This window comes from Pongo pygmaeus, chromosome 5, assembly GCF_028885625.2.
Source record: "Pongo pygmaeus isolate AG05252 chromosome 5, NHGRI_mPonPyg2-v2.0_pri, whole genome shotgun sequence".
Classification (NCBI taxonomy): Eukaryota; Metazoa; Chordata; class Mammalia; order Primates; family Hominidae; genus Pongo; species Pongo pygmaeus.
The window spans coordinates 118,574,360-118,601,198 of record NC_072378.2 but is presented as its reverse complement, the minus strand read 5'-3'; the positions used below and the strand labels follow the sequence as shown (position 1 = coordinate 118,601,198).

Sequence of the window (26,839 nt, the reverse complement as noted above, 5' to 3'; positions counted from 1 at the left end):
ATTTTTGCCCTTCTAGTAGGTCTATATAAAAGAAAGGGGAGATTTATATCTCCTTATGGTCATATGGTTTTAATATGTATTTCTCTTAAGAGTGATGTTGTATTTCTTTTTATAAATTTAAGGGCCCATTCACATTTCTTTTCATATCCTTTGATCATTTTTTATGTTAGGTTTTAGGTTTTTGCTTATTGTTTTTTGGAACCCTTTATATATAAAGGAAATTAGCTTTTTGTCTATAATTTAATTTGAAAATAAATTTTCCAATTTTGTCATAATATTTTCTGTTTATATTATTTCTTTTTCCTCTATGAAATTTTTTTCTACCATGAAGTCTGATTCTAATGAGTATTTTATAAATGAATCTCACCTTTACAAATGAGCCTATTTAACCAAACAATGACTTAACATCCACTGTGCTAAATTCTGATGTCACAAAAGTGAAAAATAGTTCCTGCTTTCATGGATCTCAAAATTTACAGAGGGAGAGACCATATAGGAAAATAAGTTTGTCTATTCCTTCTAAATTTATTTGCATTCACTGTAGGTAAGACAGTGTCTACGCCATATGAATAAAAATGTAAACGAGGTTAATTTTGCGCATAAGGAGAGTATAGTCTAATTGGAACACAGATAGAGAGTCTGTGAGGCCCGTTAACAAAATTTGTATGGCTGGAATGGCTACTTTCCTTAATTATTACTCAGTTTTTAAAAGAGCTTCCTTTAAAACTTGTTTGCATGTTTTTTTTATATAAACTTTATATTGGCTTATTTCCCAAAGAAAAAGACTGTTGGCATACTTCCTGGGATCTAAAGTGAGGCCTGATAACTTTGTGGTGGTATATACTTCTATTTGTGGATGTTGTTGTTCTCTTCATTAAGGCCTTTATTCCTAGATTTTAAGTTAAGTGGAATTGTTTCCTTCATTATATCTTCAAATGTGTTGTTTATAAATACTAGAGACATTGGTATATTAAAATCAGGAAATATTGATGAGAAAATAGCTATCAGATTTTCTTGAGGCCAGAGGCATTTAACATAGAGACTCCAACTTGCCTTTTATACTTTAGTTATGAATACATCATGTTATAATTTGGTCTCATCTTGGACTTCTGTCACATGATAGCAAGGCTTTATAGTGCAGTACTGAGAATAATGTACAGTTATTTGAAAATGGTATTTCTGTACTATGGAAGTAGTGTATCTTGCTTTGGTAACAGCATTTTAGTAGAATTGTTCAATTTCTCTTTAACATTCTGTCATTTGGAATAAAGGCTTTAATTATATAATTATCATATTACCGAAAGCATGTAAAAAATAGGTATCTGAAGGATGAAGCAAATGTTCTTTTGACACAACATCAGGCCAGTAGAGGGCTCTCCAAGCCAGCGTGCAAGGACAAATAAAAATATTAGTATTTGGAAAGATATGTAAAAGGGGTCGTTAAAAATATTAGTAGGATTTTGAAGTATGTGAGGAATTGAAATATTAATGAGAAATCTGATTTTAAAAGATGAGAGCAATTCATAAAAGAGTACAAGGAATCTTAATACTAAATGGATATGATAAATATGTAAGATAAACTTTTATCAGTGGATAGATACGGAGAACCAATAAAATGGTGAGGGTTAGAAGAAACAGCAGATAGAGTAATAAAATATTTCTTTAGCAAAGGATTTTTTTAACCTTGGAACTTTGAATGATTTAATTTTTTATGCATAGCATTTTGTATAGGTACATTTTTCTGATCCATAACATATTCATCCTAATTCTATAGACAGTAGACAAAGAAAATTATGCTTTTAATAATAATTATTGAAATTAATGTGTATTCTAGAGTAAATAAGTCAGTAAAATAAAAGTAACATTTTTAAATGAATTTATAGATGGAAAACATACTCTTAATAAGTAACTTCTATTTGCTTATTAAAAATTTGACTAACCTTACAATTAAGATGACCTTAGAAGTAGATATCACTCAGTCTCATAGGCAGAGAATGAGAACCATGTCTTTATTCTAAAATCCAGACTTTCTGGATAGTTCTAATGGTAGATTGGTAGAACCAAGTAGTAGTTTGTATTTCCATTTATACCTAAATTTCCATCTGTGGTTAACAGGCCTTCGTGGAATAAACCAAATACGAAGGACCCTTTTTCTTTACTTAAATTGAAGAAGAAAGAGGTCTCTTCTTTCTGTATATATGTGTACCTTGGAAAGACCAACCAAATAATAGTTGCTATTATTAAGTTTCATTGATGCATCATTTTTCTTTCCATTTTATTGTTTTTCTTTCCATTTATATCATTTTTTTTTCTATTTTTTCTTCAATTGGTTTGTTTCTACCACCAAGTCTGTACTAATGAACATTTAATAAAATGAGTCCCACCTTTACAAATGAGCCTCTTCAACAAAACATTAAACATCTAATGTGTTAAGTTCTGGGGACAGAAAAGCAAAGAATGGTTTCTGCCTTTATGGAACTTAAACCCTACAGAGAGAGTATATCAAAAAATACATTTATCCATTTCCTTAAAAATTGTTTATCTTAACTATGGATAAGGTTCCATTTATGCTGTAGCAATAGAAACGTGAATGAAGCTGGTTTTGCCCTCAAGGAATGTGTAGTCTAATGGAGAACACAGACGAGATCGTTGCAGTGTGTTGATTCGCACGGATTATGTATGAAGTGGGAACCCCAGCTATGAACATAGAAGTTAGTCTTCCAAAGGCTTGGCCAGGCTTCCTGTAGGAAGTGATAATCTAGTTTGAGAACCTGATGAACTAAATGAATTGAGCCAGGTGAAGGGGGTGAAGGAATAGTGTTTTGAGGCATAGTGTATGGCATGTGGAGAAGCTTAAAGGAGTGATGAGAAATATAATGTGTTTGGAAAACTACAGATTATTCTGTATGGATGAAATGTAATATGAGAGAAAGGTAATGGTAGATATGTGGTTGAAGAGGTAAGCAAGGGCCAAGTGATATCAATGACCTGAGGTGTAAAGGTTTGCTTAGGGCTGGCCCAGTTTATGCCTGCTGTGCTAATAAATTTATTAATAGTGCCATCTTTCACTCTCCAAAGTATCCTAGTTTGGTTACTCTGATGGCATACTAGAGATTGGATTTAAGGTAGATGTTATTGGAGGCAGGGAAACCAGTCAGGAAGCTGTCTCCATAGTCCAAAAGTTATGTGAATTTGAATTTTATCTGTAGTGGTCAGAATGAGAAGAAGACTGTTGATTAAACATCTGTATGACCAAGCCATGGTAAAATGGGCCAGATTTAATGACATATTGAATGTGGTGAGAGAATGATTGCCTAGTTTCAGACAGCAACAATTGATTGGTTTATGAAGATTACTATGTTAAGGATATGTTTAGAGGAGAAAAATAGTGAGTTAAACTTACACATTGTAAATTTTGGGTTGAGTGAAGAATGATGATAATACTTGTGGGTGCAGGTCTGAGCCAGAGATAAGAGATTTAGGTGTTGTCAGTCTAGGTGGGTGGTTATTAAAGCCTTGGGCATGATCAGGTATTCCAAGGGAGGGTTTGTGCAATGAGAGGAAAATGGGATCCAGAACTAGAAACAGGGAACAGCAGCATTTTAGAAGGTAGCAGAAGAGCACAACTTGTGAAGGAGCCTGAGGGAGTTGTTCTAGAAAGGAAAGCAAGCAAGAGTTTTTCCATAGAAAGGGAACCATTGTATAAAAGTCAGAGAAGGCAGATGAAGGCTGAAAAGATGTTACTAAATGTAGAAATTAAAACATCTGGCCTCAGATTTTTCTTTTTCTATATGATTAAGTTCACATAGAGTTTTAACTACAGCTTGTCTTGCTACAAAACACATTTCTGTGGTGCAAATTTGCTCATACACAATTGGTAAATAGGAGAATGATGTCTGCTTAGTTTTCTAGATTGGTTCATAAGTGCTTTCCCCGACCAACTCCCCAGGCAAGGGGAGTTAGAATATGGTGAATAAAATTAAAATATTTGGCCAGCAAAGCAAAAGGCTTAGGGTTACCTACTACATTAGCAGAAGCTTTTCCAACTTACATAAGAAAATTGTAAAAGAGTACCTGCCCTTAGGGTGCTCTTCCTTGAGAGGTGCACTTCCTTCTTTATAGACTTTCAGTTCACGCCAGGTTATGTTCCCTCCTACTCCACCTGCACGGCAACCCCTATATCACAGAGTCTACCTACATCATCTGAACACTCACCAGACCTCTAATTAAAGTACCGCCAGCATTTTGACTGTGTGTGTATGTGGTTTTAAAATATCACTGTGACCACCTGTTCAGACTGTCCAAGTTATCTCCTGAGTCACTGTTTTTGTTAGTGCACTAGTTAAAATTGCATCAGTTTGAATTGTTTTTAATCCTATTTGTTCCATATGCCCTATTATTTTTAGTGCATGATTTTCCAGGAATGTCTATATTGCATTATAGTAGAAGCACCTGTGTTAACTTTTTAAAAATTTATTAACTTTACTTTTTAGAGCAGTTTTACATTTACTACAAAATTGAATGGGAAGTACCAGGATTTCCCATATCCTCCATATCTTCACACGTGCACAACCTCCCCCACTATCAATGTTTTGTACCTTAGGGTACATTATTTATAATTAGTGAACCTATACTGACACACCATTAACACTCAAAAGCCCATAGTTTATATTAGGATCACTCCTGGTGTTGTGCAATCTAAGGGTTTTGACAAATTAGTAATGACATGTATCCACCATTATAGTATCATGCAGAGTAGTTTCACTGCCCTAGAAATTTTCTGTGCTCTGCCTGTTCAACCCGTTGGACCCCTAGCAACCACTGAACTTGTTACGGTCTCTATAGTTTTGCCTTTCCCAGAATGTTATATTATTGGAATCATATAGTACATACTATTCAAACCATTTCTTTTTAAACTGGCTTCTTTCACTTAGTAGTATGCATTTAAGTTTCCTCTATATCTTTTCATGGCTTGATAGTTCATTTTTCATTATTACTGAATAATGTTCCGCTTTCTGGATATATCACAGTTTAGTGCATGATTTTCCAGGAATGCGTATATTTGTATTATAGTAGAAGCATCTGTGTTAACTTTTTTTTTTTTTTGGGGGGGGGGGTACAGTGATGTGATCTTGGCTCACTGCAACCTCTGCCTCCCGGGTTCAAGCAATTCTCCTGCCTCAGCCTCCTGAGTAGCTGGAATTACAGGCGGGTGTCACCACACACAGCTAATTTTTGTATTTTTATTAGAGACGGGGTTTCCACATGTTGGCCAGGCTGGTCTTGAACTCCTGACCTCATGATCCGCCTGCCTTAGTCCCGCCAAAGTGCTGGGATTACAGGTGTGAGCCACTGCGCCTGGCCCCACCTGTGATAACTTTTTGAAAATTTATGAACTTTATTTTTTAGAGCAGTTTTAGGCTCACTACAAAATTAAATGGGAAGTACCAAGGTTTCCCATATCCTCCATATCCCCACACATACACAGCCTTCACCTACTGAAGGGCGTCTTGATAATTTCCAAGTTCTGGCAATTATGAGTAAAGCAGCTGTAGTGATATAGGAAAAACCAAAGATGTATTTTTCCCACTCTGCTCTCCACTCAGCACAGTACTTCTGACACCACATGTATGGTATTTGTTTCCCTACACACCAAGCAGTCAGTTCTGCATATTCTTCAGCAGACACCATCTGGGTGTCTGTCTTCTAATTTAATCCTGACACTGTACGTGTAGAGATAGTGTCAGAACCCACAGATTGAGGACTCACTACCACAAGACTGCCCTCTACTTCAGATGCCAATTTCAAGTCCCAAATACTTCTTACCAACTGGCTATAAATCAGAGTTCACATAACCTCCTCCCTGGGTTTGATTAACTTGCTGGAACTCAGAGGCATTTTACTTACACTTAACCCATTTGTTATAAAGGATATTAGAAAAGATACAGATGAACAGCCAGATTGAAGAGATGCATAGGGGAAGGTATGAGATAAGGAATGCGGAGATTCCATTCCATCTCCAGGGGTGCCACCCTTCAGGAGGGAACTTCCACATATTCAGCTATCTAGAAGTTCTGTAGACGTAGTATTTTTTTTTTAAATGTAAGCTTCATTATGTAGGTATGTTTTTTTTTTTTCTTTTTTTGAGACAGAGTCTCTCTCTGTTGCCAAGGCTGGAGTGCAGTGATGCGGTTTCGGCTCACTGCAACCTCCGCATCCTGGGTTCAAGCGATTTTCCTGCCTCAGCCTCCTGAGTAGCTGGGACTACAGGCATAAACCACCACACCCAGCTACTTTTTGTATTTTTAGTCAGAGACAGGGTTTCACTAGGTTGGCCAGGCTGATCTCGAACTACTGGCTTCAAGTGATCCACCTGCCTCAGCCACCCAAAGTGCTGTGATTAGAAGCGTGAGCTACCGCGCCCGGCTTATTATTTGTGCATTTTGGATAACAGGTTTTTTTTGTTTGTTTGTTTTTAGATCAGATGCGTCTTTTACACATATTTTTCCTGGTCTGTGGCTTGTTTTCTCATTCTCCTGCCATTGTTTATTGGAGGGAAAAAGTTTTTAATTTTAATGAAGTCCAGCTTATCAGTTCATCCTTTCATGGATTCAGCATTGATGTTATATCTAAAAAGTCATTGCCATAGCCAAGTTCATCTAGATTTTCTACTTTTTTTTTCTTTTTTTTTTTTTTGGAGTTTTATAGTTTTGTGTTTTAGGTCTGTGATCCATTTTGAATTAATTTTTGTAAAAAATATAAGGTCTGTGTCTAGATTCTTTTTTTTTTCTTTGCATGTGGATGTCCAATTGTTCAGCACCATTTGTTGAAAGGGCTGTTTTTCCCCCTGTATTGCATTTGCTCCTTTGTTAAAGATCAGTTGACTATATGTATGTGTCCTATTTCTGGACTCTCTATTTTGTTGCATTGATTAATTTTATATTTTATCACTAATACCACATTGTTTTGATTACTGTAGCCTTATTATAAGTCTTGAAGTTGGGTAGTGTCAGTACTCCAGCTTTGTTCTTTTCCTTTAATATTGTGATGGATATTCTGGGTCTTTTGCCTCTCCATATAAACTTAGAATCAGTTCATTGAACCTACTAAGTAATATGCTAGAATTTTGGTTGGGATTGTGTTGAATCTGTAGATCAAATTGGAAAGAACCAACATGTTCACAATATTGAGTCTTCCTATCCATGAACATGGAATATCTATTCATTATTTAGTTCTTCTTAGAACATTTTTAGAAGAGTTTTATAGTTGTCTTCATATAGATCTTGAACATATGTTGTTAGATTTATACCTATCTTATTTTTTGGTTGCTTATATAGATGGTAGTGAATTTTTAATTTTTATATTCCACTTGTTCATTGTTGACATACTGAAAAATGATTGACTTTGGTGTGTTAACCTTGTATCCTGTAACCTTGCTATAATTAGTTCCAGGAAGGTGTTTTTTGTTTGTTTTCACTGTTCCGAAGTTTAATTAAAAACAAATTTACAAATATTTGATATCTTGTGAAAGCGTTTTTAAGAATGGAAAAGTATGTACATAATACATAATCAAATACCAGGTGGCCTCAACTCCCACTAGGTCCCCTCAGTGTCTTTTTAGGTTCTTCAAGATCTTCTGTTAAATCTACAAAGTTGTTTCCATGACAGGGGAAGGAATGGAAATCCCCATTGATTTTTGAACTCCATACATGCTTATGATATCACCTGGAGTTACTTGTTGTGCAAGTTCTTTAGGATTATTGGTCACCTGTTCAGCAAGATGCATTTCTTTGTATGAGGGATCCAAGAGACATCATATTGGGAAGGGGTCAGGTGTCCAAATGCTCATTGTGGGCTTCCTGGAGCTCCCTGAGCAATTTGTTGGTCTCATCAAGTTTCTTCTGGAATACTTCAGCTTCTTTAATAGTCAAAAACTTCAACCGGAGCACCAAAGTTTATTACTGCTTTCAGTGCCATGAGCCTATCTTGAGTATTAGAGTCCAAACGTCCTGCTGGCTCTACTTCTGTAATCTCCATTTGTTTTGCTGTGTCAAGTGTCCTAGTATGGCCTTCATCTTCAGGTGATATCTCCAACTCTTATAGGGCCCTGGAATCCCCTCCTTTTGTTAAGACATCCAGCAAACTATCTGTCATAACATATGGATAATCTTGGCTTGGGGCCAGAAACTCATGGTTGCTGAAATTGCTTGGAAGATCAGTCTTCCGCCATAGGTTGCATAGATTAAATCTGAATTATCCGTGCTGATATTCGTAAACGTGGAGTCATAATGCGGTACATAAGAACTCCAGGGTCCATAATTCAAATACAACCCTGGAGTTACTTTTTTCCTTTTATCCTCTTTGAACCCCTGCAGAGTATTCACTCCAGACTGAAGTCTTCGGGTTGTCATTCCCAGTCTCACAGGGCAGTATCCTGGCTCTCCTACAATGGGATCCACAGGATGGAGAAGTCCCAGTCTTCTTGTTCCATCTGGTTTTCTTCTTTCAAATTCCCACTGACTGTTAACAAGCCACCTGGTCAGCTTTCCTCCAGATTCCTTCATGATGCAGTCAGGCTGCTCCTACTGTCTCTCTAAATTACTGCTTTTAAACTTGAAAGCATATCTTTGTCTTTCTTTCTATTTTCTTTGCTAGGACTCTTGAAGGCTTGTGCTTCGGCATCTCCAGAGTCCTCTCTCTCTCTCTCAGCCAGCAGCCTCCATCCTCCCCAATCTGTGAGATGTCTGTTCTGTCTTTCTGCTTTCAAGTTTTTTGCAAGTTAGCCATGAAGTCTGTGCTCTGCTTCAGGCTCTGAATTTTTTCCTGGCTAAAAATTTCCATCTCTGAGTGTAACAGCTTCTTTGCAGCTTTATAATAAGTGGTCTCTGGTTTGTTGTAAATCATGGCATTAGTACATATTGGTTTGAAGTTATCCGTTAGTTCTTCATTGTTCTTGATCTTTTCTTTCATGTTGCTGAGATCCATTGGGTGTTTAATGATGATGGAGTAGCCAGGAGCAATAAAATCACAGAAAATGAAAAGAGTACTTGGATCTTTTCTCTGCAGTTGTTGCATCAGTTGATTCATGCTCTCAGGCTCCAGCTGGGTCTCATGGGCTGTCTTCTCAAGAGGGGCCTTGTGCCACCCAGCGCACATGCTAACCCCCTGCATTGGCGCACGGGGTTTGGTAGGCCCCACTCCTGCCCTCCAGCTCACCTGGCCTGGACCAGAAGCGGCACCCCAAGGCCTGGGCCTGGCATGGGAGGTGGGCACCAGGGCCTGGTCAGACATGGGCAAGGAGCACAAGTCAGAGAAGCACCTCTACAAAGAGTATGTGGAAAAGCCCTTGAAGCTGGTCCTCAAAGTAGGAGGGAAAGCAGTTACTGAGCTCTCCACGGGCAGTTTGGAGCACTGCTCCAGCCTCTTCAAAGACAAAAACAATCATGACAAACACAAGGACAGAAAGTGGAAAAAGAGAAAGAAAGGAGAGAAGCCAGTTCTGGGGGAAGCAAAGGGGAGAAAACAGAGAATTGAGGAGGACAAAAATAAGCGAGATCAAGACCATGTGGAGAATGAGGCAGAAAAAGACTTCCAGTGTCATGCCCCTATGGGATTAGACTTGCCTCCTGAGAAGCCTCTCACAAGCTGTTTATCCAAACAAGAAGAAGTAGAACAGATGTCCCTTCAAGATGTTTGTTTGTTTGAGACAGGGTATTGCTCTGTTGCTTAGGCTGGCATGCAGTTGCACAATCATATGTGCAATTGTAGCTTGTAGAGCACCCGATTTTATTGCTGTTTGGGGCAATACTTGTAGCCTGCATGGACCTTGGGAGACTGAACAAAGGGGGCGAACATGGGAATAAAAGACAAAGACAAAAGAGTATAATTGGAAGAAGGGGTCAGGGGGCACCTTGCCTCTAGTGGACAGGGTCCCTGAGCTTTTTCAGCCCTCTGAATTTATTAGGTAAAAGAGATAACGAGAAAGAGGGGGTGATTGTTGAGTAATTATCAGTCGGCCTGTTTGGTTCACAGCAGGCTTGCGAGACTGCATCCTTCGAACAATAGGTGCTAGATTTCCCAGTAGATAACTTCAAGGAGCACAGCGCCAGGGAGTGATGGTCCTCAGCAAACCATTTGGCAGCAGGTGCAGTGTGAGTTTGCCCACATCCTGCATTCATGATAAATAGTTTGCTGTTTGATCATATAGCCACCAGTGGAATGCTGAGTTGGTCACGATCCCTTTGGCATTTTCAGCTCCCAGCAGTAGCTCACTTCAGCCTCCAACTCCTGGGCTCAAGCAATCGTTTTGCCTCAGCCTCCTGAGTAGCTGGGAGTACAGGTATGTGCCACCATGCCTGGCTAATTAAAAAAATATATTTTAGTAGAGGCAAGGTCTCACTATGTTGCCTAGGCTGGTCTTCAACTCCTAGGCTCGAGTGATCCTCCTGCCTTGGCCTTCCAAGGTGCTGGGATAACAGGCATGAGCCACTGCACCTAGCCAGGAGTTTTTTTGTATGGATTCTTTTTGACATTTTATAAAGATGATCATGTTATCTGTGAACAAGGACAGTTTTATTTCTTCCTTTCCAATCAGTATACCTTTTATGTACTCTTTTTGTCTTCTTGCATTAGCTAGCACTTCCAGTATGATGTTGAAAAGCAGTAGTGAGAGGGGACATTCTTGCATGCTTTTTGATCTTGGTGGCGAAGCTTCGAGTTTCTCACCACTATAAGTATAATGTTAGCTATACTTGTATTTTGTATATGTTCTTTATTAAATTGAAGAAGCTCCCCTCTATTACTAGTTTGCTGAGTTGTTTTTTTTTGTTTTGTTTTGTTTTTTGTTTTTTTTTTTTTTGAGACAGAGTCTCACTCTGTCCCCCAGGCTGGAGTGCAGTGGTACGATCTTGGCTCGCTGAAACCTCCGTTTCCTGGGCTTAAGTGATTCTCCTGCCTCAGCCTCCTGATTAGCTAGGACTACAGGCGCCTGCCACCATGCCTGGCTAATTTTTGTATTTTTAGTAGAGACGAGGTTTCACCCTATTGGCCAGGCTGGTCTCAAACTCCTGACCTTGTGATCCACCCGCCTCAGCCTCCCAAAGTGCTGGGATTACAGGCATGAGCCACCGTGCCTGGCTAAGAGTTTTTAATTGTGAATGGGTGTTAGATTTTGTCAAGTGCATTTCCTGGATTTGACATAATCATGATTTGTCTTCTTTAGCCTGTTGGTGATGGAGTACCTTAATTGATTTTCAAACATTGAACTTTTAGTTTCTTTTGTTTTGTTTATTTCAGATTTACTTTTTCTAGTTGATATTCTCTACTTTTTCTGATTTCCTAGGTAGAGGCTTAGATGATTTATTTTAGATCCCTTTTTTTCTTATCTAATATATGCATTCAGTGCTATAAATTTCTAAGTACTGCTTTCACTGGATACCACAAATTTTGATAGGTTGTATTTTCCTTTTCATTTAGTTGACATTTTTAAATTTCTCTTGAGATTTCCTTTTTAACCTATGTATTATGTAGAAGTGTGTTGTTTAATCTCCAGGTATTTTGGGATTTCCCAGCTGTCTTTCTGTTTTTGATTTCTAGTTTAATTCCACTGTGGTCTGACAATAGACATTGGATGATTTTTTATCTTTTTAATTTCTTAAGGTGTATCTTATGGCCCAAAATGTTGTCTGCTTTGATGAATGTTCCAGGTGAGCTTGAGATGAATGTGTGATGCTGTTTTTGGATGAGTAGTCTACAGATGTCAGTTACAGTTAATTGATTGATGGGGCTGTTGAGATAAATTACACTCTTACTGATTTTCTGCCTGTTGGAACTGTCCATTTCTTTTCTTTTCTCTTTCCCTCCCTCCCTCCCTCCCTCCCTCCCTTTCCTCCCTCCCTTTCCTCCCTTTTTCCTTTCCTTTCTCTCTCTCTCTCTCTCTCTTTTTTTTTTTTTTTTTTTTTTTTTTTTTTTTACAGATTGGGTCTCACTATGTTTCCTAGGGTGGTCTCAAACTCCTGGGCTCTAGCCATCCACCTGCCTTGGCCTCCCAAACTGCTAGATTTGTCCATTTCTGATACAGTTGTTAAACTCTCCAACTGTGATAGTAGATTAATCTGTTTCTCTTTGCAGTTCTATCAGTTTTTGTTTGATGTATTTTGATGCTTAGCTGTAGATTTTTTTGTAGTGTTCCACACTTTGTCTTTTATCATTTGTATTCATTTATTTTTATTTTTTGTAGATATGGGTGTCTCACTATGTTGCCTAGGCTGGTCTCGAACCCCTGACCTTAAGTGATCCTCCTGCCTCAGCCTCTCAAAGTACTGGGATTACAGGCATGAGCCAACCATTTCCCAGTCATTTTAATTAAGCATTTTATATTAATCAATTTTTCTCTTTCTACTTTATTACACTTCTCTTTTTACATTCTTTAGTGGTTGCCCTATAGTTTTCATTTACATTTATAACTAATCCAAGTCTGCTGTCAAGTAACCCTACACCACCTGAAGGTAATGAAGTGTACCTTATAATAGGTACCATATAATAGCAAAATACTTCTAATTCCTCCATCTTCCTTCTCATCCTTGTATCATTGTTATCAGCCATTTCACTTATTCATAAGCATACGTATACATACATGCACACATACACAGAAACATGCATAAATGATTACATTGTTGCTGTAATTAAAATGTCACTTGTTAGATCAATTAAGAATAATAAAGCTTTAAAAATTTTTACTTTCACTTATTCCTTCTCCGATGCTCTTGCTTTCTTTGTCTAGATGTGAGTTTCTGACCTGTGTCATTTCCCTTCTCTCTGAAGGCTTTTAACATTTCTTGCAAAGCAGATATACTGTCCACAAAATCCTTCAATTTTTGTCTGTGGAAGTCTTTCTCTTTCGTTCTTGAAGGATAACTTCACAGTGTATAGCAGAAGTCCCTAACCTTTTTGGCACCAGGGTCTGGTTTTGAAGAAGACAATTTCTCCACAGACCTGGGGAACGGGTGTGGTTTTGGGATGATTCAAGCACATAACATTTATAGTATACCTCATTTCTATTAAAATTACATTTTAATATATAATGAAATAATTGTAAACTCACCATAATGTAGAATCAGTGGGAGCCCGGAGCTTGTTTTCCACAACTAGACGTTCTCATCTGGGAGTGTTGGGAGTCAGTGACACCCAAAGTCTGTTGATTATGTCCAGTCTACTCTGTAATCTAATTTTGGTCGCTATCATTGCAGAAAACCCTGCTTCACAAAGATAGGAAGTTGGAAATGGAAGCAGTCTTTTCAGTGCTTTTGTGGCAATCTCAGGATATTCTGCCTTGACTTTAATCCAAAATGTATGGAGACTTGAAGTTGTCTCAAGCATACTTTTAAGGCCACTGTCATTTGCAGTCTCACGCAGTTGATTCTCTTCTAGTGTGGACAAAGTTGATTCACCTGGCAATTTACAAGTGGGTCACGATCCATTTCTTCCCAGTTCGGGTTTTTTTGTGGTTGGGAATTAAGGCTCAGATTCTTTAGAAAGCTGAGATAGGTGATCCATGTACCCGCTGGGAGAAAGAAGGCCCTGGCTTAGTCTGTTTCAAGATCTCTGCTAATATTTGAAACATGTCAAAAATCCCAATGTTTATGCATTGCCCTCATAATACTAGTTTGGCTTTGAATGCAGACACTCTATCTGTTGACTTGAATACTGTTGTCATTCTCCCTTGAAGTGACAACAGATTGAGTTCATTGAGCAGGTTGAATATGTCACATAAGTAAGCAAGTTTTGTGAGCCATTCTGTGTCACTGAAATGTATTGCCAGTGGTGACTGTTTTTCTAAAAGAAATCTCTGGAGTGGCTCTCGTAACTCAAAAACTCTGGCCAGTAATCTACCTTTAGAAAGCAATCACTTCTGGCCAGGCGCAGTGGCTCACGCCTGTAATCCCAGCACTTTGGGAGGCCGAGGTGGGTGGATCACGAGGTCAGGAGTTCGAGACCAGCCTGACCAACATGGTGAAACCCCATCTCCACTAAAAATACAAAAATTAGCCGGGCTTGTTGGCGCATGCCTGTAATCCCAGCTACTCAGGAGGCTGAGACAGGAGAATTGCTTGAACCCCGGGGGTGGAGGTTGCAGGAGCCGAGATCGTGCCATTGCACTCCAGCCTCAAAACAACAACAACAACAAAAAAACAGAAAGCAATCACTTCTGTGTATAAGATGACGTGTGTGCCCTGCGTCCATCTCCTCACAGAGCTGCACCATCAGATGTGGGTTAAGGGCATGTATACTTAATGTGGTTGATAATTTTAAGGATATCCTGCAAAATATTGCTAAATTCAGGTGACATTTTTCAGCTAGCCAGCATTTCTCTATGGGTGACACAATGTGTGGAGTCACATGCAGAAGCGACCATCTGACCCAAGTTGTGAAACCAGAAAGACATCCAGTTATGGAAGTCTCTCTGTCTGTGCGTATACTGACACAAAATGACCAATTCCATTTTTCTGACATGTAATCATTCAAAGACTTGAATAATTCTGCAGCTGTGGTGTTGGTTGGCAATAAAAGTGCATATGACATATCCTCGTGCACATCCTCCTGAAAACATATCACACAAAAACAAGCCTTGTTGCCTTGTCAACATTGATAGACTTTTCAACCTGGATTGCATACCACAGTGACTCATTCATCCTCTTTAACAACTGTGCCTCAATATCCTCGCTGTTTCATCAGTTCATTTTGTTGTGATGGCTGAAAGATGAACACATGTCACCTTTTGAGCTGCAGCGTCTCCTAAGAGTTCATGACAAATGTGCTTGGCAGCAGGCAGGATCACCTCTTCACCAGCAGTAAAGGGCTTTGTATTAGTCTGTTCTGATGCTGCTATAAAGAACTGCCTGAGACTGGATAATTTATAAAGGAAAGACGTTTAATTGACTTACAGTTCCCCGTGACTGGGGAGGCCTCAGGAAATTTAAATTCATGGTGGAAGGGGAAGCAAACGCATCCTTCTTCATATGATAGAAGGAAGAAGTGCTGAGCAAAGAGGGAAAAGCCCTTTATAAGACCATTAGATCTCAGGAGAACTCACCGGCTATCACGCGAATGGTAGCATGGGGGTAATCGCCCCCATGATTCAATTACCTCCCACTGAGTCCCTCAACATATAGGGATTATTGGAACTACAATTCAAGTTGAGATTTGGGTGGGGACACAACCAAACCATGTCATTCCACTCCAGCACCTCCCAGATCTCATGTTCTCACATTTTAAAACACAATCATGCCTTCCCAACAGTCCCCTAAAGCCTTAACTCATTCCAGCATTAACCCAAAAGTCCAAGTCAGAAGCCTCACGTGAAACAAGGCATATGTTTTTTAAGGTTTTTTTTTCTTTTTCAGTATTGGAAGTTTCTGTCGTCATATCCCCATGCTCAAGAATTGTTTCCTCAGCCAGGTCTACTCTGCTAATGAGTCCTTCAAGGACATTCTTTATTTCTGTTAGTGTTCTCAATCTTTAGCATTTCTTTTTTATTCTTTTCTAGAATTTTTATCTCTACACTTATATTATCTGTATGTTCTTGTATACTGTCTACATTTTCTATCATAATCTTACTAATCTTAGTTGTCAAAAATCCCTGGTCTGATAATTCTGACATTCTTGCCATATCTGACTCTGTGTCTGATGCTTTTTGGTCTCTTCAAACTGCATTTTTTTGCTTTTTGCGTGTCTGGTAATTTTTGTTGAAAGTAGACATGATGTCCAAGGTTTAATAAGTGTGGTAAATAGAGCTTTAGTAATGCAGTGGTAAAGTGTGCAGGGAAGGCGAAGTATTCTATAGTCCTGTGTTTAGGTCTCAGTCTTTTGGTGAATTTGTTCCTCTGGATTGTGAACTTCAGTTTTCTAAGATTTTTTCTTTCCCCACCCTTAGGCGGGACAGGATGGCAGGAGGGCGATGGAGTTGGTATTTCCACAGGGAAGGCCAAAGGAGCTTGATTTGTGTATTAACCCTTCTCTATGTGGAAGGCTGGAGTTGGCTGGAGTTGGGTTATTTCCTTTACCCCAACTAGGTTAAGCTCTGATAAAACCCCAGCAGTTTAGGCTCTGGTAAAATAGTTTCTCCTGATGGCAGGCATTTTTAAGAACAGAATGCTCTGGCATATTTTAAATGGTTCCTTTTCCCCTCCCCCTGCCAGAAACAGGAGGGGATTTTTCTCTGATACTCACTGAAGATCTTGTAGAACTCCTGGAGGTAAAACTCACAGACGTATGGAAACCTCCTGTATGATTGGGTCCCCATGGAATTTTTAACTCTCATTTATCTACTCCAAGTCTCTAGCAATTCATTAGTTACAGATTTTCCCGCCCTGGCTCTTCTGCTAATGGGTTTTTGCTTTATTAGGTTATGATCCTCTGTTTCTACCTATCCTTTTTTTCCAGTTTTGGAGGCAGCAGTTTGCCCTGTGACCTCATTTCTCTCACAGACTTTAGAAGACTTGTTGATATTTCAGTTTTTTCAGCTTTTTATTTTATTTTATTTTTTTTTAGGACTGAGTGGTGACTTCTGATCTCTTTACATGCTGAGCTAGAAACTAGAAGTCTGTATCAGCTTTTTATAGTTTCATAGCCTAGCCATCTTCCTGAGTTCCATATCTACCTTTCTGCCTGATGTCCATCTCTACTTGTATATAGAAATGAAATAAAAATCATAGACTCTAATTATATTAAGTATAACCTATTTTTCTATATAACCTACTGTTATTCTTTATATTTACTTCTGCCCAGAAGATAATCTTCCCTGTTACTTAGACAAAATCTTAAACCTTGGTTATCTTTAACATTTATTTTCCATTTACATCTTTAAACAATCATTTTCTCTAAATCCTCTCACCCTGCTTCCAGTTTCTTCATTCTGTTCTGCATGCTCTATTTCAGCTCCTTGTTTCTTTTCAGCTAAATTAGTTAGAATAATTTCTTTAAATGATAACATCCATATTCATTCTCAGTGAATCTTGTTCACTGCATCTAGCTTTGTCCTATTTCTTCTAGCACTCTCTTGTCTTTTTCTTCTCTTCCCTTTCATCAGACTTGCTGAGAATCTAGACACTAGACTGAATGCCAGGGCACATAGAGATTTACAAAGCCAAGTTCACAATTCTTGGAATTCTACAGGAAGGTTGCAACCTAGATTTGTAAGTTTTCCCTTTTATTCCGCCCACTTGTAACCTATAAACATGACATGATACTCTCTGTATCTACTTTTTAACCTTTTTAAAAATGTTCTTTCTAGAATGCCTGTTCCTTTTTCCATTCTTGCCAGAATCTCCCTATTTTTCAAAATCTGTCTCAAAAGCCACCCCTCCAGAAAAGCCTTTTTCCTCATTCGCTCAATGTCTTCATGGATCCTACTTCCTCCCAATACTTTGTACTTAACATGGCCTTTATTTGGCTACCATATTCATTCTGTTCTATATTACAATCATCTAAAGGCTTCTCATGCCTCTGATTAAAATTTTGAGTTTGTAAAGGGTGAGTCTGCCATCTTTGAAATAGCCTGGACATGATAAATGCTATTTCTGTAATGGTTGAATTGCATGCTTACCTTTTGGGAAAGTATCAGTTCTTCAAGGCCTAGTTCAAATTTACTTCTGTAACACCCTCCCTTAGCTACTGCACATGTGACTATCTTAGCACTTAGTTTCATGGTCTTTTTGTGTATGACACATTAAACTGGTGGGATCTGATTTTATTAACTGTAGAATCCTCAGCACCTAGCACAATGCCTAACGTATGTGCTTTGTAAATATCTTTTAAATAAATGGAAAAATAACCTCTTTCTTTGCTTTTACAGTACTTTGTTGATATCTTTTTACAGCACTTAACCACATGCTGATTTGTTTGAAGGAATATTTGTATTTCCTGCCTTCCTCTTCCAGATTTTAATCCTACATGGGGGAGAGGGAATATCTTCCCCTTGAAAAGAATTTCCTTCAAAGCCTTGCTCATAGAAGCAATAATACATTTATTCATTCAACAATTATTTTGTGAGTACTTATTTTGTGCCATTTTTTTCTATGCAATAGGGAATATAAGATGGACACTTTGAGATGGACAAGAATCCCCAATTCATGGATCTTACTTTCTAGTTAGGGAAACATTCTATTAATACATATTGAATTTAGTATTAGCTGGAAATGATTACCTGTGAAGAAATTTTTCTTTAGTTTTTATTTATTTACGTAGAACTTTCACTTTTATATGATTAATGTATATACTGTACTATTTACATGTTGAAGTATACTTTTAAAATCAAATAATAGCTGTCTTTGATGAAGTTTCTCCTATATGCTGGAAACCTTACATACTTTATCTTTCTTCAAAAAACACTGCAAAGTAGGCTTTATTGTTTCTGTTTTAGAGATGAGATAACCAGGGTTTTGAGATGGTAAGTAATTTGCTTTAATTATGGTACATAACTAGGAAGCAAGATAGCTGGAATTTAAATCAAGGTGTGTCTGTTCATATAGCCTATATGTACTCCTTATATTATACTTCATTTCTAATATCTTCACATTTGTTCAAGACAAACTTTTAAAGTCTTACCTCCTTTTTTTCTTTCCTAACAGCCGCAGTATGAGAACACTTCACTCCAGACACCATTTTCAGAGGAATCAGTTTCCCATTCCCAACAAGGGGAATTTGAGCAAAAGCTTGCATCTACTGAGAAAGAAGTTTTACAGCTTAATGAGTTTCTCAAACAAAGACTAAGCCTATTTAGTGAAGAGAAGAAGAAACTAGAGGAAAAAGTAGGTTTTTGTAATAAAGTTGAATTAGGTCAACAACATTTCCTCAGCATATAATTGTCTGTCATTTACCCTGTCAGGTGTCATGCCAGGTTATATATACATTTATGTGGAGGTGATTAATTTTGTAGTAACTTTTGAGAAGCCGTCTGCTATCTGCAGAACTCCAAGGATTTTCTTTGAGGATAAAAATGCTCTTGTATATCTTTCTAACAAATAGTAAAATCTTTAAAAAATTAATTGCCTACACCAAATAACTGTTCTCCTTTTCCTTATTGAGTCTATGATTTCATTTTTTTTTGTCATGTTGGGCATAAAGGGTTGGTAAATGAAGCTGGCCTATCTTTAATAATGATGCAACTTAAGTTATTAAACTGAAGCCCCTGATTCAGAATAAGAAGCTAAAAGCCAAATACACAGACAGGAACACTAGATGTGTGTGTTTGTGTGTGTGTGTGTGTGTGTGTGTGTATATATATATAGATGTTGGTATGAAATAGAAGGGAATGCTTTTACACTGCTGGTGAGAATGTAAACGAGTACAACAACTATGGAAAACAGTGTGGAGACTCCTTAAACAATTAAAAGTAGAACTACCATTTGATCCAGCAATCCTGCTACTAGGTGTCTGTCCAGAGGAATAGACGTCATTACATAAAAAACACTTGCACATGCATGTTTATAGCAGCACAATTTGCAATTGCAAAAATATGGAACCAGCCTAAATGCCCATTAACCAATGAATCGATAAAGAAAATATGGTGTGTGTGTGTGTGCTTTTTGATTATTATCAGTATAATTTTGACTTTTCATGGACTTCATATTAATGAAATTACATGGTATATATTCTTTTATTCAATGTCTTTGAGATTTATTTTTATAGCTACATGTATCAGTTTCTATCTATTGCTGAGTAGTGTTTTTCATTATAAAGATATACCACAGTGTATCTATTCTCCTGTTGATAGATATTTGGATTTTTAGCATTTTGGAGAAATTATGAATAAGGCTGCTGTGAACGTTCTTGTACAAGATTTTTTGTGTATGTGCGTCTTCATTTATCTTGGATAAATACCTGGTAGTTGAATTGCTGGATCATAGGGTTTGTACAGTCGATATTTAACTTACAAGAAACTACCCAAGTGATTGTACCATTTAATACTCCCATTACTAGTGTTGAGAATTCCAGTTTCTCCACATCCTCCCAAATCCGTTCTTGATAGCGCAAAGGGCTTAACTTTTAACAACAAAGGATCCAGTCATTTTACTTCTTTGGTTAAAACTAATTTATGCCATCCCATTGTATTTTCTCTTTTTGTTGTAGAAAGAACATTTAATACAAGATGTACCCTTTTAACAAATTTTTAAGTGTATAATTCAGAACTATAGGCATTATATTGTACAGCAGATCTCTAGCACTTATTCATTTATGTAATTGAAACTTTATATGCATTGAAGAGTAACTCCCACTTCCCTGCTCCCCAGTCCCTGACAACTACCAGTCTACTCTCTGTTTCACTTATCTCATATAAGTGGAATTATGTAGTATTTGCATTTTTGTGACTGGCTTGTTTCATTTAGCATTATATCCCCCAGAGCCATCCATCTTGTCACAAATGGCGGGATTTCTCTTTTCAAAGTTTGAATAATATTCCATTGTGTGTGTATGTGTGTGTGTGCATGTGTATATGTGTGTGTGTGTGTGTGTATAACATTTATGTTGCTCATTTACCTGTTGCTGGATATTTAGATTGTTGCCACATCTTGGGTTATTGTGAATACTGCTAGGAACATGGGAGTACAAATGTTGCTCAGAGATCCTGATTTCAATTCTTTTGGATAAATATCCAGAAGCAGGATTGCTTGATCATGTTTTATTTTTAATTATTTGAGGAACCTCCATACAGTTTCCCATAGCAGCTGTATCATTTTACATTTCCACCAAGTGTTCGAGGGTTCCCCTTTCTCCATATCCTTGCCATCATTTGTTATTTTCTTTTTTCAAGAAAAAAGATGGCAAGCCTAACAGGCATGAGATGGTTTTGATTTGCATTTTCCTGATGATTAGTGATGTTGAGCATCTTTTCATATACCTGTTCGCTATTTGTATGTCTTCTATGCAGGAACTGAGCACGTGTGGATTTGGTTATACATGAGGTGTCCTGGAGCCAATCCCTTCCATATACCAAGGGACAACTGTACTTTCTTATGCTTTTGTATTACTGTTTAGCATCCCTTTATTTCAACTTGAAGAATTCCTTTTGACATTTTTTATAGTACAAGGGTAGGTAATCAACTATAATATCACAGCTTTTGTTTGTGTGGGAAAATCTTTATCTCTCATTCTTTTTTTTTTTTTTGAGACAGAGTTTTGCACTTTTTGCCCAGGCTGGAGTGCAATGGTGTGATCTTGGCTCACTGCAACTTTTGCCTCCTGGGTTCAAGTGATTCTCTTGCCTCAGCCTCCCGAGTAGCTGGGATTACAGGCACGTGCCACCATGCCCAGCCAATTTTGTATTTTTAGTAGAGACGAGGTTTCACCATGTTGGCCAGCCAGGCTGATCTCAAACTCCTGACCTGAGGTGATCCACCCACCTCGGCCCCCCAAAGTGCTGGGATTACAGGCGTGAGCCACTACACCCAGCCACTTCCATTCATTTTTGAAGAACACTTCTTCTTACATTATTCTGGGTTGACAATTACCCCAATTCCCCATTGCCCAAGCAGTGCGAGTTTATCATCCCACTTTCTCTGCAAAATTTCTTCTGAGAAGTCTGCTGATAGTCTTATTGGAGTTCTCTTGCATGTGACAGGTCATTTTTCTTGTGATGCTTTCAGAATTCTCTTTTTGACCTTGACAATTTGATTTAAATGTGTCTTCGTACATATTTCTTTGGGGTCATCTTAATTTGGGTTCCATTGGGTCCCCTGGATCTGGATGTCCATTCCCCATGCCTCCTGCCTCTCCCTCCCACACACACATATTTGGGAAGTTTTTAGTCATTATTTCTTTGAATAAGCTTTCTTTCCCTTTCTCCCCCTTCCTTTTTTGGGACTCCTACAATGTGTGTATTTCTCCGCTTAATGGTGTTTTTTAAGTTTCTCAAGCTTTCTTTACTTTTTTATTCCTTGTTCTTTTTGTTACTCTGACTTGATAATTTCCAAATACCTGTGTTTGAGTTTGCTTATTTCTTCTGCTTGATCTAGAGTGCTTTTGACCCCCTCTAGTGAATTTTTATTTCAGTTATTATATTTTTTAATTCAAAGATTTGTTTGGTAAAGTATTTCCTATCTCTGTTGAAATTTTACTTTGTTCATGCGTTGTTTTCCTGACCTCATTGAGCATCTTTATGTTGGGTATGTTGAATTCTCTTTCAGGCAAATCATGTATCTTGGTTTTATTAGATTTGGTTTCAGGAGATTTATTTTGTTTGTTTTGGACATATTTCCCTGTGTGTTAATTTTTCCTCACTCTTTAAGTTGATACTTGTATATTATATAAAATAGCTATCACTTCCACTCCTCACAGACTAGCCTTATATAGGAGAAGACCCTCACTAATCAGTCTGGCCAGAGAGGAGGGCTTTTCATATCTTTGTACTAGTTTAACTCATTTTTTTTGTTGTTGTTAGCATCCTTCAGGCTTCAGGAGTATTCTGGGTCCCATCAGTACTCAGACAAGCAGAATTTCAGCCAGTCCCTTGGCCAGACTTCTGAAAAGTCAGATTGTTGGGTGTTCTGTCCATTGCTTTCCCTGTACAGGGAGAAACTTGAATCTGGAGTTTCTTTACTCATTGCTGTGTGCTGAGCTGGAGCTGTGGACTGTGGAAACTGCTAGCCTAAACCATCATCTCTGATCTCACCAGTCTGATCTCACTGGTCCCAGGCAGCAAGAGTGTCATGGTCCTATTAGTGCTCCAAGACAGGCAGGGCAGAAGCCAGTCTTCTGAACAGCACCCAGAAAAGTTGGGGTGTTGGATGTGTGATCCAACTATTTTCTTTCCCAACAGGTTCCTTCTGATCATATGCTGTGTTGGGGGTAAGATTACAGAAGGTGTCCTACATTTCCTTAATTGCTTCCATGTGGCTGATTTTGCATTCACCCAGAGTACAATAGCTTGACTAATTTTTGGATTTCTTAAAAAGGGAATTTGTCCATGTTGGGGGTTTTACTATTTTTTTTAATTGAATCCACATGTTGGTTTGGGGAAGGAGAGTTCAAGACTTGCTCTTCTGCCGTCTTGCTGACACTACTCCCCAGGTCTTTAAAATATAAATCAAATTCTTCCCATGGCCTGAGGCACATTGCCTAATTGTATATCCGTAGGTTCTGCCACTCTTCCTCTGATAAACTGTGTATTGATACACTGGGTGTTACAGTTGCTCAGACAGCTCAGGCTTTGTTTCTGATATCAGGATCTTTACACAGAGTGGCCTTTTTGCATGGTAAATACTTGGCTATTTTTTTTCTCCCACTTTCAAGTCACCTATTTATTTGCTCAAATCTAGCTTAATATTTTTCCCTTCTACTCCTCCTTTCATATGCTTATAGCATTTTATTCTTTTTTTCCAGGGCTCAACCCAATTTGTATAATCATTATTTTTTATATTTCTCTCTAAGCTCCTTGAAGGCAGGTAGGGGGATTGTATTTGAATGTGTCTCTGTGGCGTATGTAGCACCATTCATGGTGCCTGGCATATTGAATGAATTATTTCAGGTAATTTTTGCCAGGATGGGAGAGAAAACAGTAAGGTAGACTATGGAAGAAACAATGAGAGAGAGAGATCAAAGATGTCAGAGTGGGTGCATAATGGAGCGAGTTCCTAGGAGACAGGGAAGGGTTGGTAACAAGCAAATATGGTAGAGTTACTCTTGGAAAAGAAGAGAAGTAGCTTCTGTGGGAGTGAGACAATTAAGAATGGAAATATATATACCAGAGAAATTTGAGGAGAGGGCAGAGTTTGTGTCAGAGGAGAGGGCAGAGTTTGTGTCAGAGCACATGGAGATGACTTGAGTTCTTGAAGGGAGTGCATAGATTAGAAAGAGCAGGCTCCTTGATAACAAATCAACAAACAGCACTTTGGGTCCACACAAGATTGGATCATATTGTTTCTTTTGGCATTTACTCTGTAATCCTTATCAAAGACTGATTCTATGACAGAAAAAACAATGTGGTAATAATAATGTTACCTTTTGAGTTCTTTCTTGTAAGAGCCAGACAATAAAGAAAAGTAACTTTGTGAACCTCTTATAAAACATGTCCTTCCTATTACCTTCTAGGAATGATATCAGTATTGCATCATACCTCTTTGAAAAGAAAAACTTATCCTTGTATTAATAGAATAGAGAAGATTTATTAGTGACACCTCATTTATCTGGAGGTAATTAATGCAGTTCAGACTTCAGTAACCTCTGTCTGTATGGAACAGCACAAAACTTCGCAGTTTAAAAAAAATGAAACACCAAAAAACAAAACAAAGAGCTTGTCATCTGTGAGCAGGCTGAAAAAAATCCAAGACCCAATGAATATGTATGATCAACATGTGACCAACAAATAACAGAGACAGTGTCTCGTAGGAGAGTGTTGGCAGCAATTTGTGATCAAGGGAAGTAAGCTTGACATGACAGCAAAGAGAGTTGGCCAACCAAAAGAAAAAGAAGAAAAGTAGGACATCTTTGCACACAGACAGACCTATTCCAGTCATTGCTTTTTGAGGCATCATTTTGTCACATTGAAGACATTTAGACAGTTGAGTCCAAGTTAGAGAGCATTAAGTAAAGATAGGTTGGTTTATCATGTTTACCTCTGTAATGTACAGGGTCATTTGCTAAGGCAAGAGCAGGCTAGGTTGATGGGGACCAAGCACAGCTGGTTATTAAAATAAGAACCTGATAATGAGTCATAAGGAAGAACTGAAAGAAAGTTGATTTTCAGTCAGATGATCTAGATTCAAATTCGACTTCTGATTTTGTGACTTGTTAAGTCACTAAAGATCTTTGGGCCTCATCTGTAGAAAGGGAATTGTATTATGTAGTCATCACCAGCGCCAACAGTATGTAAGGTTTTCCATTCTGGTAGATCACAGGGTAAACTCACACCAGCACATTTACCTTTAATCCTAAGAAAGCCTCAATAAATAGTAGGATGTGTTTGTCTTACCAGTGTTGCTCCTTACCAAAGGTCATAAGTAGATCCTAATGTCACTGGTGAAATGAATAATTTTTCCACATGAAGTTTCAAAAATTGTTATACATTAGACCTGAAAGAAATTAGAAAATACATGAAAGAAACTAGATTGTGAACAAGTGTTAGCTTTAATAAAATTTGAAAGAATAATCCATCTTACTGCTAATTATTGCCAGTTATTTTCCCAGTGAATATGGGAAAACACTGTAAAAATATTTTAGAACCCTGTAAGTTTTGAAGAGGATTAAATGGTTTCATTATCATGTGTGTACACACCATGTGTGACATAAGTGTTCAGTTACCATACTTTATCAATCCCAAAATGACATCAATAGTAAGACACCTTTATTTTATGGTTTTTAGAAAGAAAATATGCTGCAAATTCAATTATGACACAGTGCCTTAAACAGTAGTGTTGCTTGAGGTATGAATTGGTTTCACTAGTCCATTATCTGCCCCTAAGTATTTGGTATATTCTTCTACCTTTAGTTGCATTGTTTAGTACGCTATAAGCAATTTCTCTGCAAGTCTGTAACAAAATAGTTTTAGTTACTTGTATCTTCCTCTCTTAGTTCCCATAAAGCATTTGGGTATAGCTATGCTATACCCAAAAACTAAGAAATCGGAGTCATTCCTTCAGAGATGAATACTTCACTGATTTCAAAGGCTTTTTTTCTGTGCCTGTCTGGGCACTCAATAACATTGTTCCATACTAAATTGTAATGTAACATTGTTTAGGCATTTTAGACATCATTTAAACTCAACACATAGTTTCTACATGTACATAACAGTATTGAAATGACAAAGATATGAACAGCCTTGACCAAATTTGCATATGTGCAGGCAATAAAAACTATGTCATTACTTGCCCCCTGGTTGATGGCAATTTATAGGATGCTGTCCATGGTAAAAGCAAATATTCCCTAAACTCTTGATTTCAGTGACATAAATTTTTTTAAGTGTAAATCTTTTTTTGTTTGTTTGTTTGTTTAAATTGAGACAAAGTCTCTCTCTGTCACCCAGGCAGGAGTGCAGTGGCACAATCTCGGCTCACTGCAACCTCAGCCACCCCAGTTCAAGCGATTCTCATACCTCAGCCTTTCAAGTAGCTGGGACTACAGGCACGTGCCACCATGCCCAGCTAATTTTTTTGGTATTTTTTTAGTAGAGACAGGGTTTTGCCATGTTGGCCAGGCTGGTCTCAAGCTCCTGACCTCAGATGATCAGCCCACCTCAGTCTCCCAAAGTGCTGGGATTACAGGCGTGAGCCACCACACCCGGCAAGTGTAAATCTTAGAATGAAATAAGGTAAATCTTAATTGAGTTGCTAGTGGCCTTCGCTATAACCTGAAACTGTTGGTGAATTCAATGTTGTCTAATATTAAAGTGTTGGTTTTGTTATATCTTTTAATGACTGAAAACTACTGAAGATTCATAATTGTTTTCTTTAGCTTAAAACTAGAGATCGATACATCAGTAGTCTGAAAAAGAAATGCCAGAAGGAATCCGAACAAAACAAAGAAAAGCAGAGAAGAATTGAGACCTTGGAAAAGTATCTGGCTGATCTTCCAACTCTAGATGATGTACAGAGTCAGAGTGTACAGGTAATATGAAATAAAATGCTTATCTTTAAATGACATGAAAACATGTTAACTTGACTCTTTAGAAATTTGGCTAACTATAAGTTAAATCTATGTGTTTAATTGCTGTTTTGGGGACTTAATTCTAATAAGAAACTTTGTTTATCTAAGCATGCATAAGTAGATCTTTCTTGTCAGTTAATAAGTGATTACCTTCCTATTGATCCTGTATTGTAACTCTCTTAACTACTGTAGAAGTTAGTTTCTA

The 26,839-nt window shown here is 37.8% G+C and overlaps 1 protein-coding gene across 5 annotated transcripts in view; it reads left to right on the top strand.

Moving 5' to 3' along the window:
• The window catches only part of CEP85L (centrosomal protein 85 like), a 253,552-nt gene that overhangs the window by 196,866 nt on the left and 29,847 nt on the right, over window positions 1–26,839 (top strand). For all 5 annotated transcript variants that reach the window (XM_054493076.2, XM_054493078.2, XM_054493079.2 and 2 more), the window contains 2 exons: window positions 18,627–18,806; window positions 26,443–26,595. In XM_054493076.2, the coding sequence (XP_054349051.1) occupies window positions 18,627–18,806; window positions 26,443–26,595 (333 nt within the window). The remainder of the gene's footprint in view (window positions 1–18,626; window positions 18,807–26,442; window positions 26,596–26,839) is intronic.